Source organism: Cygnus atratus, chromosome Z (assembly GCF_013377495.2).
Source record: "Cygnus atratus isolate AKBS03 ecotype Queensland, Australia chromosome Z, CAtr_DNAZoo_HiC_assembly, whole genome shotgun sequence".
In the NCBI taxonomy this organism is placed as follows: Eukaryota; Metazoa; Chordata; class Aves; order Anseriformes; family Anatidae; genus Cygnus; species Cygnus atratus.
In genome coordinates this window covers 53180299-53197340 of record NC_066396.1, presented here as the reverse complement: position 1 = coordinate 53197340, position 17042 = coordinate 53180299, and the positions used below count along the sequence as shown (strand labels likewise).

General features: G+C 41.6%; 1 protein-coding gene across 4 annotated transcripts in view; it reads right to left on the bottom strand.

The window, feature by feature from the left end:
• NRG1 (neuregulin 1) overlaps nt 1-17042 on the bottom strand; it is a 178698-nt gene that overhangs the window by 29373 nt on the left and 132283 nt on the right. For all 4 annotated transcript variants that reach the window (XM_035564250.2, XM_035564246.2, XM_035564247.2 and 1 more), the window contains one exon: nt 173-302. In XM_035564250.2, the coding sequence (XP_035420143.1) occupies nt 173-302 (130 nt within the window). The remainder of the gene's footprint in view (nt 1-172; nt 303-17042) is intronic.

Below are 17042 nucleotides of genomic sequence, written 5' to 3'. Positions count from 1 at the left end.
ATGGAAAGATTTCTTGGTTAGCCTCTGATATGCCTCATATCCATATACTTAAGAAAGAAGAAATATCTAACACCACAAGTATAGCAGAAGAAATTGTTCAGGTGTTTCTTTAAAGAAAAAGTATTTATGGAACCAGGTCCCTCCACCAAAATAAGCAAAGAGGATTTCTTACCTGCACAGGTATCTTGGGGGGTTTGGGAGGTCTTTAACCATGTAACACTCTCCCCCGTTTACACAGAAGGCTTTCTGCTTTACGTCACATTTCGTGAGATGACTTGTCCCAGTTGTAGATGTAGAAGTAGCTGGAAAAAGACAAAATGAAAATACAGATCAGAATGGCTTAAGCTTTTTTCCTGTCTGGTAAGTGTACTTGTATGTGAGGGAAGACGTAAGGCCAGGAAGTATCTGGCATGTATAGAGAGTTCTCTATCTGCTGCTACCACAATTATGATTTGTTTGATACCATTATTTGTTGACTGATATACAAAGTGGAGTTCAAAGGCCATGCCTAACCTAGGAGGAAGGCAGTATTTCTCTAGCTCCAGTCCATCATGCAACCTTAAATTTCTGCAAACCTCAGGTATATGTCATTGAATCAGGCTGTGTGACTTATAGGCAGTTACTTATATTGTGTTAATCATTCAAGTGATTTGGGGGTGTGAGATTCATTACAGGCTGTTGAACTCTTGAGTGCATTGTTGATATAGCTCATGGTTGCTTACAGTAATAAAGTGAGGCCCTGGATGAGGTTCCTTCCTGATATTACCTTGAAGTAGGTGTTTTCCATTGGAGCTTAACCTGTGGCCCAATATAGAATTGAACTAAACCCTTGAGACTGAACCGCTCAGTCCAGCCCCTGCATTTTACCAGAGGAGAGGATGACTGGCTGAATGCCTCATGTCTCTTCCTCCGCTTACAGATGGTCTGACACAGAGCTGTTGCTGCTCTGCCTTGATGCTGTACAAGGCAGGGAAAGGGCAAGAGGCTGGCAGCATTGTCCCTTCCTGTGCATATATGATTGCCACCACTGCATCCACAGGAGACCTTGAACTGGAGGCCAGCCTAGCTACTCCTGCAGATGGGCTTATCTGTGTGAAGTTACAACATTCTGTTAGATATTACTAGGTGTCTAACTTGCCATTAAATGGAAGTACCTACAGTGTTTCTGACCTTGCTACTTGCTATATTTAGGGAACACCTAGGGTTGGCAGGAGCAGGGTTTGGTAAAGCAGTATTTAAGGAGGCTGACAGGGTAAGATGAGAAAAAAGCAGCCCTAGGATTTGCTGGTGTAGTGTCTGTCAAGGAAAGGAACGTGTCTTAGGCCAAAGGGAGCAGTACTGTCTGAGAGGGAGCACTCAAAATTTCACTCTGTCCACACTGCAGCCATTGCTGGTGACCCCTGTTGTGAGGTGATCTACCTGAGGTTGCTCTGAACCAGCTAACGGCAGCAGGGATCATAGGGAGATGGTATTACATGCTCAGCTCCTCACCTGCTCTGTGGCTGCAAAACTGCCTCTGTGAGCCACGTTAAACCTAAGTCAGGCATGCACCTGCTAGGCTGCAGCTGCAGACCCAAATTACAGCCGCTGGTGCAGCAACCCCATAGTTTGGATACATTTTTCTGTAAATATTTTTCCCTGAGTACTGCCAAAACAGGATTGGCATGATTCAAGCCTGGAAACTAGTCAGTCTCCATCTCAGGAACCATGACAATGACGTGCTGCGTGACCTCTGGCAAGTTAGATTAGGTTAGATTCACTTTGCTTGACCTTGTCTAAAACTAAATCATTTAGTTGTAAGACCCTCTCTACAGTCCACAGAAAGCTGCCCACCTTATGCTCCCAGTGGGTGGGATAAACACCTCCTGACTGTGTCTGTCTGTCCACATTAACTGCAAGGCAAGCTTATGCCCTTGAGAATATTCCCTAATTTTCTATGTGGTCCAAGGACCATTTTCTATATGGTCCTTTTTTAGCTACGTCCAGACCTACAGAAGTAAGAAATTTTCTTACAGAGCTAAACAAATCCCAGTATTTTTCTTTCTTCTTTTCTTTTCTTTTCTCTTTTCTTTTCTTTTCTTTTCTTTTCTTTTCTTTTCTTTTCTTTTCTTTTCTTTTCTTTTCTTTTCTTTTCTTTTCCTTTCCTTTCCTTTCCTTTCCTTTCCTTTCCTTTCCTTTCCTTTCCTTTCCTTTCCTTTCCTTTCCTTTCCTTTCCTTTCCTTTCCTTTCCTTTCCTTTCCTTTCCTTTCCTTTCCTTTCCTTTCCTTTCCTTTCCTTTCCTTTTTCTTTCTTCTTCTTTTTCTTTTTCTTTTTCTTTCTTTTTCTTTTCTTTTCTTTTTCTTTTCTTTTTCTTTTTCTTTTTCTTTTTCTTTTTCTTTTTCTTTTTCTTTTTCTTTTTCTTTTTCTTTTTCTTTTTCTTTTTCTTTTTCTTTTTCTTTTTCTTTTTCTTTTTCTTTTCTGAAAGATAGCTTCTGCCCTGAGGTGGAACTACTGTTTCATCTACTGACAGATTCTACTGGAGTTGACTAGAAAGCTGCAAATACTTACACAAAAGTTGCCTGATAGTCAAAGCCTTTTCTAACACGAAAAGCACTCAAGGGGCATGTTTATACTAGGTAGTGCATGACTTTCTACCATTTGCTGCATACACTGAATCCAAAGAAAACATGCTTTTAGCAGATCAGCTGTTAACAAATACCACTTACACATTTTGAGATCTTTTTTTTTTCTGAGAATAAGGATGAAGTAGTCCCTCTCACATTCAGTTTTCATGTGTTTCTTACCATTTTCCAAGTAAAACTGAATTTTTAGAACTCAGTACTGGGGAGAATGGGCCACCTTGGTTTTCATCATTTTTTTGAATGTTTTTTTTAGTCATCTTGTTTCAATGAGATATGAGATAATTTCTGGTATATTTAAGTTCCCCCCTATTGTTCCATCAAAATCCTTTCTGCCTGTACAGCTAATGTCTCTCAAACCCCTTCCCTACTTTGCTAACCATCACCAGCCTGCCAACTTCTTTTTCTTTCTTTTATGATGCCTTGTTGGCATGGGGTGCTCTCCTCCATTAGGCCGAAAGTGCTCCGAAAAGCACTCTTGTGAACTCTTCTGAAACTCAAGCTCTCCCTGCTTCTCACTGTTGCACCCATCCATCGTGTCATGTCTCATCAGATCCTGATCTTGGCTGGGGCCTCTAAGTGCTAATGAAACACAAACATAGAGTACTAATTCCTCGAAATAACAAATTCCTTTCTCATGGCTCCTCAAAGCATGATGTATAACCTCTCAGATCAGGATAAATTTATGCCTTGTCTAGAGGCAGGAAAAGGGGTCATGTTTTAAAAGTAGTCTGACACTTTTTCAACTAGCCTGGGTTGAAACAGGACTTTGCACCCAATGTTGACAAAAGGCTGGCCAACAGATTGCCATCAGCTCAGCAGTGAAGGGTCGTCTACGCCTGATGTCTGTGGGTTGGCCACCATCCTTGACACGAATCTTAGGACGGGAGCTTTACCTTCTGCCTTTCCCTCTTTACTGACTTGAAAAGAACCTAGATTATTAGCTCAGAGGAGGTGCCTGACATGACAGGATAAGGCATAACATGACCTCAGATATGACAAAACCTGAGTGAGTGAATCCCATCCGTACAGTAAGACACATGAAGCATTTGTGAGTTGTAACAGGTAAACTCAATTTTAAGCTTATCCCTACTTACAGCCTATCCACAACTGTGTCCTTTTACCTCATTAAAAGACTTCATTCTGCAGGAGAGACAAGCACTCTGAGGATGTCCTTGAGCTCAGAAAGCTAATGCATTAATTTGTGAGTGAAAAAAAAAAAAACAAAAAGCAATATTGTTTGCGGTGTTTCTGCCAAAAAACCATATTGCTACCCTGCTGGCTAATGGAATGCTTTAAATTGAATTATGAAGGTAGATATAGTAGCAAGTGGGCTCATAGCTATCTAGCTATCTATAATTGTTTTCATCATCTTGCTTACTGCTTTTTCTTTAAGCAGCAGTTCAATCAAAAGCAGATCACAGTGGAGTTTCAAAGTAACAGTTATTTCCCAGATGATATAAGTGAGCTTTGGATAGCAGCAATTGCTCTGAACTGATTAGTAGAGATGGGAATAATCTGCAGTTCTCAGAGAAATCCCATGATATAAGGGCTTTATACGTATTTGTGAGGGGTGCCTCTACCCTTCATTTTTGGCATCACATGTTCAAAACCATTGTATAAATCTCGCACAATAATTTTCTCTGCATTACTGATTCACTGGCACTGTACTCCCAGTCTGACTGAGCTTTGTAACTGCATGGGGTGAAGGGAAGAAAAAAGTCTCTGGGGAGTTAATTCTAGTATTAGTTTTTCTTTGCAAAGGATGCACAGTTTTCATGGCATAAAGCCAGTATTCAGTGTATGCACTGTAAGTCTATTTCGCAAATTAAATACAAGAAACACTAACTGTGGTTTTGGGTTTCACTTAAAGCCACATAACGGAAGAAATGTGGTGTTCGAGAGCAGGTGTTCATCAGAGCCCATTCCATACAGCCCATAACTACCCCTAAAACACTGCATTTCCATAGTTCTCTAGCAGAGAGGGGCTTGGAGGATGTATAGTGGGAATGACCAGCAGGGGTGAGGTAAAGCACAGCTGTAGACCACATATCTGTGCGTTGTTCTTTATCCACCTAGCCAAAATTCATACCTCTTTTCTCTTCTGTAATGTTTCCTTCAGCTACACAAGCACAAGCTAGCCAAGCTGGTATATTCTACAGTCCTACACTGAACCCCTTGCTTACTGAAAGGCTAAATTACATGCTATAATGAAATTTGAAAATGTCATGCATAAGATAACATCTGAAAATACTACACACTGTACCTTTTATTTTTATTTATTTATTTATTTATTTATTTTTTCTGCATGCAGAAACGCCATACTTAAAAAGCAACTGCAGACAGTCTGAATAAAGTCCCACTAATGCAAATATTCACTTGGCAGTGAAGAACAATGAGATACGTTCCCCTCTAAGGGAACTGCCCAAAGCCTTTAAGAAAAAGAGAAGTAGATACAGCATTTTTCAAAAACTACTCTCTGAAACATGAATTACTGCTGTACAACTACCTCAGGATTATTTCACATCAGGCAGACACCACTTCACATAATTCTGAGCTTACCTGGGGGATCTCTGACCTGTTTTTGTCCCGGAACAGAGAAATGCATTTTCTCTCTCTCTCTCTTGCTTTCCAAAGACCCCCTCTGAAGTACAGTGGTTACGGCAGTGGGACTCCCAGGCTTAGGCTCTGGAAGGAGTCCTAAGGTATCTCTGAGTACAGACTGAGAAGGAATAGCTTTGCAACCTAAATGGAATAGTATCTGTGCCTCCTTGAATTGAGTTTCTGCAAAGCTGGTGTAAAATCAGAGGACACACTCAAAGTCCTGTAAGGTGACAGCTGAGATGCTTATGACCAAAGGGAGACAAAGTTCACTGGCAGCTGCAGGACAAAGGACAGTTTGCCATTGTCACTGGAAGGGCACTTATGAAATTTAAATGTGCCACTTATTGGACTGTAGACAGAGATCTTTCCAGTCTCCTTTTGTGAACAAAAAGAGCAGATTACTGGGGAGGAACAAAACAAATACTTCTCCTTATCCCTGCTTTCTGAAACTAAGGGTTGAGCAAAGCCTGCTCTAGCTCTTACCAGTGGAAGAGGAAGGGACCTGCATGGGATGCGGAAGGGACAGAGAGAAGAAGGGTAAGAGAGCACTTACGCAGGAGAGCATGCAAGCTAGCTTTAGGGTGACAAAGTGTGTGCTCCCAAAAGATACATAGCTTTACTAATCCACATTCCCTCACTTGAACCTCATTCTTTCCATTAAAAGCTCAATACAATTCCCTCTTGACTTGCTGATGGGCAGTTTAAAGATCTCCAGCCCTGATCTGCAGGGTAGGTTGATTTCCTGTGTAACCTTGGCTGTCACACTTAATCCCTCTATGTCTCAGTTAAACCATCTACATTTTCTTCCCACTGAGTAGGGGGGACTCTTTACTTACTCCAACATCCCTGATGAGCCTGACTTGCAAAGTGTGGAGAGGTCCTTGCATCTGCAGAAAAGCTCTGCATTTCTGTAGAGCATTGAATGAGGAAACCTGCTGGTTCCAGCATAACTGTGGGTAGCAGAAACTAGATGGGTGCCTTCAAAGAGAACAGAAGCCAAAAACTGAGACCAATGTAACAACAGCTTCTATCTGAACAGAGGAGAATTTCCACTTTACCAGACATGCAGAAGGATGTATTTCATGTCCTTTCTCTGTTTCCAGAGCTGGACCTGCATCCATGTAGCTCTGAACATAACAAAGGCTTAAAAAAACACCACTACCACCAACGAAAGAAACTCAGACAAAAACTCCCAGATCTCTATAGGAGGCTTTTCTGGTCCACTTCATAAGACTGCTCAGAATTTTTCACATTGCTTTGGTGATGTAATACAGTAAATTGGCTTCACAAATATCAGACACTAAAACAGATTCCTAGGACCTTTACATGAGATCATTTAAGGAGCCTGCTGTTTTGCTAGGATCTGGAATTGAGTGCTTACAAGTTAGGGGAATTACTCTCTGGCCTTCAGACAATGCTTTCTTACTCTGGCCCTATCTCTATGAAGATCAGGGCCAGCAAGAAGGAAACAGGAAATCACTGGGTCTGCAAGATAGAAACTTCAGGAAAGACTGAGAGCACATAAACTCTCGCTGAACCACAGCAGCGTGTCCCTCTTCCTTCTATGAGTCCTGACACAGGCTCAGCAGTGGCTTCCCCTCATGAATCCAGGCTTAGCAAAGCAAAGAAAAATAAAAAGAAAAAAGAAAAAACAGAAAAACAAAAGGCAGACACTTAGACACTTAGTTCACTGCACCAGATCGCTTCCTCCCTGATAGGCCAACAGACTGACCCAGTTGGCAGGCGTGCGACGGCAAGACCTGCACAGCATCTGGCTCACCACAGAGGGTCGAGAGGTGACACATGTTAAAGACAGCCTGGCCATGAAAAAAAACGTGTTTGCTTCATTTAATCTTGAGATGGGACAGAAGATGGACAGGGACACACGCAGCTCACAAGCTGTCTGTGAGGGAATGCAATTACTGCTCTGAAGAAAAGCATCAGGTGGGACATGAGTTCATCACTCCCAGCAACTGCTTGCGCACAGTACATTTTTTTTTTTTTTTGTAAAAGGGAGGGAAAGTGGGTTGTGGAAGAGAATGAGGGTGCACAGAGAGACCTGCTTGAAACTGGGCTTCCAGACAAAGCACACTTTCCCCCTGCCATGAAGAATGTCATCTTTCACCTTGGGCGATGTGATAAGTGTCTGCAAGAGGTCTGGAAGGGCCTTCAGAAAACATTCCCCACCTAGCAAGGGGGGACATGAGTGGCAAGACAGGAGGCAGTGACAGGCTAAAGGGTCCCAAGAGGAAAAATGTGTGTGTAGCCGGGAGGGGCAGCTGAAATTGAAGGAAAGAGGACACAGATGAAATGTGCATAGAAGGAACCAGGAAAAACAGGCCTAAAAACAGGAATGCTGAACTGACAGCCAGATAGGGAAGGGCCTTTACTATCGGGGGACTCCCAAACAACCTTGAAAATGCCAGGAATTGGTGGGAGGGTCTGAAGACTTGAAGACCCTGATTAAAGCAGACTGCAGATAAGGAGCTGAATGCAAATGTCACGGTAGGGAACTGTATCCAATATGGAGGAGGCCTTTGCTGCACCAGAGAACATCCCACCATGACGAAAAGCCTGAGCGGCCAACAAACTCCAGCAAAATAGTCCTGGTTTGTGTTGCCTCAGAGGCTGCATCCTGCTCTTCTCCATGCTGTCTGTGCAGCAAGATTAGGTAAGTAACTCATTGGGGTGGAAATTCAGGACAGCTTCTGAACTTCCTCAGGCATGCAGTGGCTGTGCCTCAGACTGACACCCTGTGTGCATGGGGTACAAGGAAAACAAATGCAAATACACTCATGTATTATTTTATATTCCACGGAAAATGCTTATTTCCTTGCATCATCCATGACAGCAGTAAGCCCTAGAAAATCAAATGATCCCATTAAAATGTCATGAGTTTGGAGCAGCATTTCTCCTGTTTTATGAGGAGGCAGCGTCCATCTGTGAGGGGCCAGGTAAGGGGGCAACCTGAGCTGGTGGGGAAAATGCTTGACACCTCTCCTTCCAAAATAAGCAGATTATTTCATACAGGGTGAGGAATAGACATGAAAGATACAGAGATACTGACTTAATGCAGAGGCTGGTAGCAAAATTAACTGGACTTGAACCGGTAAACTAGAGAATTTGGTCTCTTCTCTCAAGTCTCAAATGCCCTGATTCTGCAAGGCAGTGTGACCGTAACATGAACATCATTATTTCTACTTTGATCAAACAACAGTACTCAATGTTTTTAACTCAGAAAATTAAAAAACAAAACAAAAAAAAACCCTGACAGAAACAAAAGGACAAAGACTATGAAGATTATTAAGACAGAACACTGTCCTTCAAAGAACTGTCCAGAGAGAAGTTCTTACATTATCCTACATTCTGCCAGCTACCCAAACCTAAGTGCAGATTTGGCATGGCAGTAAACTCCTCGAGGCAGCTAGTACAGCTGTACATACAGTACTGTTCCTGCCTTGGGATGGAAACTATGGATTTTTTTCCTTCTCCAGTCCATGTCTGACACTTTCTGTGAGGGTCTGTCATGGGGTTCACCAATTCTGTAAGCCACATTCAATCACTAAAATGAAAAAAGAAGAAAATCTAACCCTCCTCAGTTAGTCCCAGCTCAAGTAGCAGGGCTGTCTTCCTGCTCCTGACAGTTGTTGTGGCAGAGGATTGTATTACAGGTTCCGACTGTCACCATCAAGTTTGCCTTGATGGGTACAGAGTGATACAGACATATCTATTTCTTTATCACATTGAGCATTGATATACTTCCATCCCATTACAACAAGGTGAGTCAAAGTCTGTTCTTGTTCCTCTTTTCACTGAAGGATTTTTCTTATTAATTCCAAGTATAGCAATTACACATCTGCAGATAAGTGCACCATCTCTTCACTTCTTTAGTGCTGTGTGCTCACAGAGATGCAGGGACTGTAAAGTCTATTCAGCGGCTTATGAAAAGAATCACACAACCTTTCAAGCACAAATGATATTTCATACAAAGTCAACTTGATAATCCTATATTGTCAGGAACCCTTCTTCAGGAGAGCATTTCAGCAAGAACACACTTAAAACTGAGCACATAAACTCACGCAAATTCAAGAAAGTACTCAAGTACCTGCTTAATTTAAAGTCACATTGTCTTCCATGCTTTTTCTTGATGTCTTTAACAAGTTTTACTGAAGAAGAGTGGATTTTAGCACAGTGCCTTAAGTGTTCAGCCTTTTAGAAAGCAAAACTTGCCCACTAAAACACAGCAGGTTAAACAGGTTTGCAAAAGGGATCTGTGTCTGCAACCTTTGTCTATTTCTGAATATACAGTACAACATCCCTAGGCAGGCATTAATCTGTCTTCTGCTGTGTACTTTGCAGTGAAAGACACTTACCAGTTTACTAATTCCAGAATGAAACATGCTTTAACTGATTTTGAAGCCATTACGGGTATGTCCTCAACCCAGACCCCAGTCCCAAGGCTGGCCCTGAGGCAGTAACAGCTCAGTCTCTTTAACCAGCCTGAGGTACCCAGGTGGTGAGGAACAGCAGAGCACAGATTATTATAGAAATATGCCTTCTTTTTGAGTCAAAGATATGGCAAACACAACTTCTCTCAGAAAACACAAAACGTTTCTTATAGATTGACAAGTGTCTCCTAGATATCTGCAGTAAGAAAGCATTACTGGAAAGGGCCTCCAATGGGACAGGCAGGTATGGGAGATAAATATAGAACAAGAATGCTTAGTGAAGACAGCTTCCTTCCTAATGCACTGAAGCTCAAATTTATTTGTCAGATCACTTTGATATTTGTATTCCAGCAGAGATTTCCAAGGCCTCAGAATTTTTAAAGGTGCTTTATAATACAATGCAAGTTCTGAGATATACAACCAGCACAAAAGCTGTCTTGTTCTCTAGCTGTTCAGACTTATTCCTTAGATTTGAAATGAGCCATTCCCTTTGGAAAATTGTATTAGAAGCTGTTAGGAAGGGATGGTGGGTCTCTTACATAGGTTTTACTAGACAAGTCAGCCTCCTGAGCTCTGTTACTCACTGAGACCAAGGAGAAAAATCTTCCGTGGGTGGGTGCACAGGGAAATTACCACTTTGCTACCCACCAATACAGTCAAGGGATATGACTTTTCTCAAAAACACATTTCCCCGCTTGGAATTTCTCTCTCCAGAGTGGAGTGGTGGAGAACAACATTACCAGGTGCTTTGCTTGCAGTGAGAGCCTTTGGGTTCTGTAAATGGGGTCCTTTTACAGCAAACTGTCAAAACACGTGAGATTCCCATCAAAGAAAGTGCTATCTGCAGTAAAGAAGACTTTTCTCATTTCCTTCCCTGATTTCCAGCCTGGAATTATGAAACTGTCAAACCAGCCTGAAAGAAGTGGGTGTTTTTTTTTTTTTTTTGGTTGTTGTTGTTGATTTTGTTGTTGTTATTTCTTTGTTTACTTGTTTTTATGATTTGAGGGCTGTAGCCCTGCTGGCACTGACTCCACCATGCTCCAAGGGATGGTGCAATGTGTTAGGACTAGCAGCATTAGCGGGCACTAGCTTAGTGTGCCCCCAGTAAAACCTGCCTGTAATTACTGCCACCTCTGCCCAGGATCTCCTGAACTGCTGTGGAGGCAGACTGGCTCACAGGGGGACAGTGGCCTCAAAGACAGTGCCTGGGCAGGGTCCCTATCCATACATAGCTTTAAGGACAGCTCAGTTGCCTTCAGCAACACTGCCTTTCTGTTTTGAAGTAGATTAACCTGGAGGCAAAAAACAAACAAACTAACAAACAAGCAAAAAAACTATTAACAGTTATTTCATTTTAAGGCTTCTCTAAGGCTGGTACCTGAGCTAATGTTGTGCCATGTGGCACAATTCCACCCATCACAGCAGGTGAGTTTGTTGATGTATTCTCATGAGTCTCCTCATCTGCAAGAGGTGTGAGGCACTTCACCTTGGGCTCACTGGCCCAGCTTCACAGCAAAACCACAGGTTATTGTTAAGGCAATGACATGCTGTCCTTAATTAATATCTGTTATCAACTTGGTCTTGTAAAAATGAACAGTAGTATATTTATTGCAACGGGAAGGGCTGCCTTCCATCTGTCAACAGCACTGGTTGATCTGTCTCTTTATTTTATTTACCTGCTAACCTTATTTTATTCATCTACTATTTCTTCACTGAAGTTATATTTTAATGTGCTGATATGCTGACTGTCATTTAATTGGTACCTGTTCTCAAAAAATGTCAGAGGACTATGCAATAAACATGTGACTATGTCAGACAGTTTTGAAATGTTTATGAAAATGTTGTTGTTTTTTTTTTCACTTTAAAAGAAGTACATTAAAACAAGCATAATGTTATTTTTCTAGCCACTAAAAAAGTCTAGTAAGAAAAAATACAACCGTGTAAAAAAATAAAATGTGTTCATGTTGAGACTAAATGGCACATTTCCTCCAGAAGTTAATTTCTACAGTCTGGTTATAAATCTGTCAAAAATCAGATTTATAATGAAATGCTAACGGATTCCAAGCAATTGCTGTGCTAATGGAGTCACTGTCATACTCGTGTATTTGTGCAGACACAGACCTGCAAAAGGGATAGATCTGCAAGAATGAGAAAGGGTTCAACTCCCTGAGTGGGAGTCTCCCTCTCTGCAAGAGGCAATGTCAGAGTGAAGGAGAACTTGCAGTTCAGATGAACATCATACTTTCAGCAGAAAGCCAAGGTCTTTGTTTGTTTAAGAGAGGAGATGGGGCAACAGTACACATACAGCCACTTGAAGAAAACTGGTAACCAAAAAAACCTGCACCTTTTTTACACATGGTGGCTCTCTCTTTTAAACGTAAACAATTTTTGCTAAGTCAGTGCCATTCTTGGTCCTCACTCTACAACTTAGAAAGGGCTCTTCACTGGTATTGTTTCTATAAAGAGACCCCAGGTACTGTTGTGTACCAATGTCAAGGAGAACACCAGTCAGAAATGGAGAGACCTCACAGGGTATGTAAAGGGCAAGAGCAGGGTTACATGGAGATGGCAATACCAGAAAACATTGAGGATACCAGAAAACATTGGAAATACCAGAAAACATTGGGGAACTCTGCATGATGATAGTCAAGATTTTCTGTAGGATGCTTCACAAAAGAGAATTTTCCAAGTAAAATGAGAGTGCTTGTTTTGCAGAGAACACCTCCAAGCATGGGAGGTCTATGTGAAGTGGCCATTTGGAAAAGCGATTTATGGACAGTGCACCCAACTGCTGACTGACATCTGGTGGTAACTGACATCTACAGGGAGAATGGGAGGGAAGAGGAGATAGGCATGCAATGAGATGAGAAGCCACTGGAGGGATGGAGAAAGAAAGCATTGTTTAGTGCATGTGGTATCCTACTAGTGACCTTCTGAGCAATCCCTTTGCTTCAAAGACTTGAGTCCATTTGTATCAAAATTAAACCACATTTTAATTACTAAATCTTTTAGAGAGTTTGCTTTTCCATCTTCTTTTAGTATACAGACTGAACTGTTACAGTCGCTTGACTGCTGCATCTGTCCTATGGTGCCATGACGCATACCTTCAAGCAAAAATCTGTGCTAATGAAACGTTTGAGTCTCAAATGTGTTGTTGCCTCCTGCAGGTGTCTGAGGAGACTGCCATCCACCACCCCACACAAGAGACTCCGGGGACTGCCCCCATCATCCTGCTGTGCTGACAGCATTATGCTCTCTGTTTCAGCCAATAATTTAACAAAGTCCAAAGGACAGCCCAAAGGCTGGAAGAGGATTGTACACCCAGTGAAGGTAGGTGTGGTTTCCACCTAGCAAAATGTGCTTCATGTGCCACGATTATTGGACATATATATCAATCTTTTTCCATGTTTGTTCTAATGTGAGGAAAAAAGACAAATTCCTAAAGGGCTCCAGGACAAGACAGCAATTTGGCACAGATCAGTGAAAGGGAAAGCTATCAAGTGCTCAGAACGAACATTTTAAGCAAACATTTGACAGTAGCAGTGGGAGCTCTCATGAAGTTACAGAAGATGCAGGCTTAGCATTTATTTATTAAAAAATACTGTCCTGCAGCATGAGCCAAAGCAAGAAGATTTGTGGTCTGAGACATTCAAGAACCCTGAGTCAAGCCTTCAAAATCCTGAGATAAGTTTAAAAAGAGAACAGCAGAATATAAAATATTCTTCTCATATATATTCTCTCGGTGTTTTTATAGGTTCGTTACTTTCCAGGATTTGAGTCTATCTAGTATTGCAACCCAAGAAGTTAGGCTTTCCCTTTTTCCTTTCATGTGAAATCTGAAATGTAGCTTGAAGAAAGAAACTGAATACTGCAGGGATTATGCTAACATTGCGTGCTGGTAGCACTGCAACAGCATTTTACTAGAGTCTGAGAAACAGTGCGATCTGCTGCAAAGCTGCCTTTAAGTACCATTTTCAAAGGATCCTCAGCTGCTGTACCCAGAGTGAACTGGAAGGAGAAAATTACCCACCTGGGAGATGGTGAGGATTTCACAAACGACCAATTTTTTGAGTCCTAGGAATACTGAGACCAGGTTGAGCCTTTTTGCAGGCCACATGTCATCATCTGATTTTCTCGGGGGCTGAGGGTTGTGTGGGGGAAAGGGGCACCAGCCTTACATGTGGTGGCCTCATGGCTGTGCCCCTGAAGTGCTTGCATCCCTGTGCCTCCAAAGCCAGTGCTGTGGGCACGAGGCCTCATCCTGCAGCCGTGGGGGCTTTTGGGGGCATCACTGCCGATGCCTTTCTTGCCCTCCACCCTCCCCAGCAGCCCCTCTGGACAATGTGCACCACCGCAGACTTGGTAAGTTTTATATCAGAGAGACCCTGGTGGATGTAAAGTAGCAATGGCAATTCTAGCCTACACCTACCCTATTTCTGTTCCCTTTCACAGGATGCATTTCCTCACTGGAAAGCATTTCAAGGTCAATGCAGACAAGACAGCATTTGAGTATCTCAGGGCAAAACAGAATGATTTTTGCTTTCTTCAGGTATTCTGTTACATCCAAACAAAGCTGACTTTGTATCTTTTTCAACTTTCCTGTTGAATCAGAAACCTGTGTCAGCTTATTTAACCTTGGTCAGCAAGACACAAAACCTGAATGACAAATACAGCTGTGGCAGTCGCATTTGGTTTGCAGAGGACACTAATTATCTTCCTCCATTTACCCAAAGCATCTTGCTTCATTCCACAAAAACCTTGCTTTCAGTTACCTGCAGTGGCAATGCCATGGCAGCAATGACTCAAAGAGAAATTCACCAATGAAATGTGCAAGGAGTTTGACTTAAAACTGATGACATGAAAGTCTTGTGTTGGTGGTATGCCAATGGTGAGCTCAGTTACAGTGTCTGTACAATCTTTTACACTCCCAGCACTGCAGCGATTGACCTCTGAGTGCCATTAATTTCCATGGCCTTTATGAAACTCACCGAGTGGGATGAAATTGCATTTTACTGTGCAAGGAGTCTGCTTTGAGAGAAAAGGGCAAACAGGCCAGGAGGATTTATCTGCCACAGTCACTTATGACTTGATTGAAATGAGAAACTGATCCCACTGAGAGACAGAGAGAGAGAGTGGGTCCTTCTCCTCTCTGACATTTTTGCATGATTTATCTGCTTTTATTTACAAGCAGCAATGAAGAGTGGTCCTTTGAGCACAGTTTTCTATTAATGCTTGTAAAGCTAAGAGCAGCTATTTGAATTAAACAGTTTGAGACACTGACTAAACGAAAATGAATTAATTTCAGCATCTAGACAAAAATCTTCATTTTAAACTAGGGAAGGAAACAAAGACAATTTAATCAGACTAGCTTAAAATGAAAAATATTCTAAATCAGTGTATGATAGCTCTGATTAAAGAATTGACTAATGGCAAAATGACTTTGTGGATAACAAAATCAAACTAAGTATAATGTGAAATATATTCACTTAACTTCTTGGAGTAAGACTTTTTCTTGTTTTGGCCTGTTAGTTTTGTGCAGTCTTTCAGAAATTTGCTGTGGAAGAAGACTTTCCTTTCATTACTCATGCTGATCAGAATAAATTTGGATATCAAAAAGATATCCATTAATAGATAACGTTAGAAAGAATAAAATGGAAAAATCTTTCATGCATTTTGCAAAGCTAGAAACAAGTTCAAAGAGCCTGATGACCACATTAAACAATTTTATGCTTCCAAAAGCATGAAGAACTTTTTTCATTACTTAGGTTTTATTTCCCAACAATAACTAATCAAAACTACAGAAAAAAACTTCAAGAAGTCAGTAGACAGCAGTTAAGAAGAATGTGTACTATTTTAGAAGGAATTGAAAGTAATCAAACTGGAAGAAGAGGAGGATCAACATTTGGAGTATATTTTTCTACTTCCTTGGAAAAGAATAGGAATTCTAACAGTCATAATGAAAACAATTATTTTGCTCTAAATTATGATGAAATACACTACATGAAAAATAGTAAAAAATAATAAAAAAAGCTTTGAACTGAATAATTATCAAAATATTTGATAAGTATGTTTTCAAAAAATATATTCAATATATATGAAAAATTTCAAGTATATTTTCAAAAAATACAGCTCTTGTCTGGTGTGTGCCCCATGCATGTCTATCAGAGTGCTGCAGTATATGCTGTCTGTGACATGAAGTCCCATTACAAGAGAGGAAAATTACCCAGATCTGAAAAGTAATGACAGTTATTTTTCAAGAATTTGTACCAAAAATTCTTTGTTTTTTAGCCATTTCATGCTCAGTAGCTGGGATAGCCTGGAAGTGGTTCTTCTGAAAATAAGAGATATAAGAATGATACTAAATAGACTTCTGGTTTTGGTTGGACCAACTCAAGACCTCTCAAGGCCTCTTGAGTTGTCCTTCTTTTCATACAGGCTGGGCTAATCCATGAGAGCTGCCTTGAGCTAGGGACTCTAGAAGTGGAAGTACACCCCCAAAACAGGAATGTCTTTCTAAAATCTGAGTTTGAATGCCGCAACATGAGCTCCTAGTGCAATTACTCTGGGTCTGTCTTCTTGTAACTGAGATCAGTGTTTGGCCCCAAGTCAACAGCAGACACATTTTATAAATGAGTGAGAACAGGATGCCATTCATTACCTCCCATCTTTCACACATATTCTGTGTGATCTGGTGGAGTATGTCACATTGGAGAAATAAATGGAAGAGGTTATTGCTTTGAGATAAAATGGGAAAAAACAAGTTTCAGGGATTTCTTCTTTGGCTTTATTATAGCCTGCAATGTGCCAACTAGACTGTTTCCAGAGGCTGAGGAAGAATTACAGCTGCCTAAGATGATACTTCTGACTCCTGCAGAGCTGAAGTCCGAACCTGTCTCTCACTGTTGTAGCACTGGACCTGTAGAGCACAGTGTCTATCCCTTTCTGTTCTCAGAGGTCTTCCACCCTCCCCACAACAGCTTATTTCAGACTGTGCCAAACCACCAGGCTGTCTGTCTGTCTGAGTCTTCCTTTCCTGACGTCTCTCTTCCCTCTTGTTCTCCCCATGCCACTCCTGCTTCACCGCTTTTGATGCCATTTTGGTTTCTTCCCCCAGCTCCAGCCGCGTGCCTTTACATCACTGTCCCTGTGAGACGTAAGGACAGCAGGGATGGTTTGGAGCTCCAGCTGCACCACACCTAGACGAATGCAACCCTGCTCTCCCATGGGCCAGTGATGTGTGCGGCAGCACAGCTGGAGGAGATGCAAATGCATAAAACTTTCCTTTGACCAACCAGAACAGGGCTGTTCTCCTGCCTTATCTCTGGGTACGTGTTTGCCTGGAGGGCAGGACAATTCTGTAATCCAGCCAAGT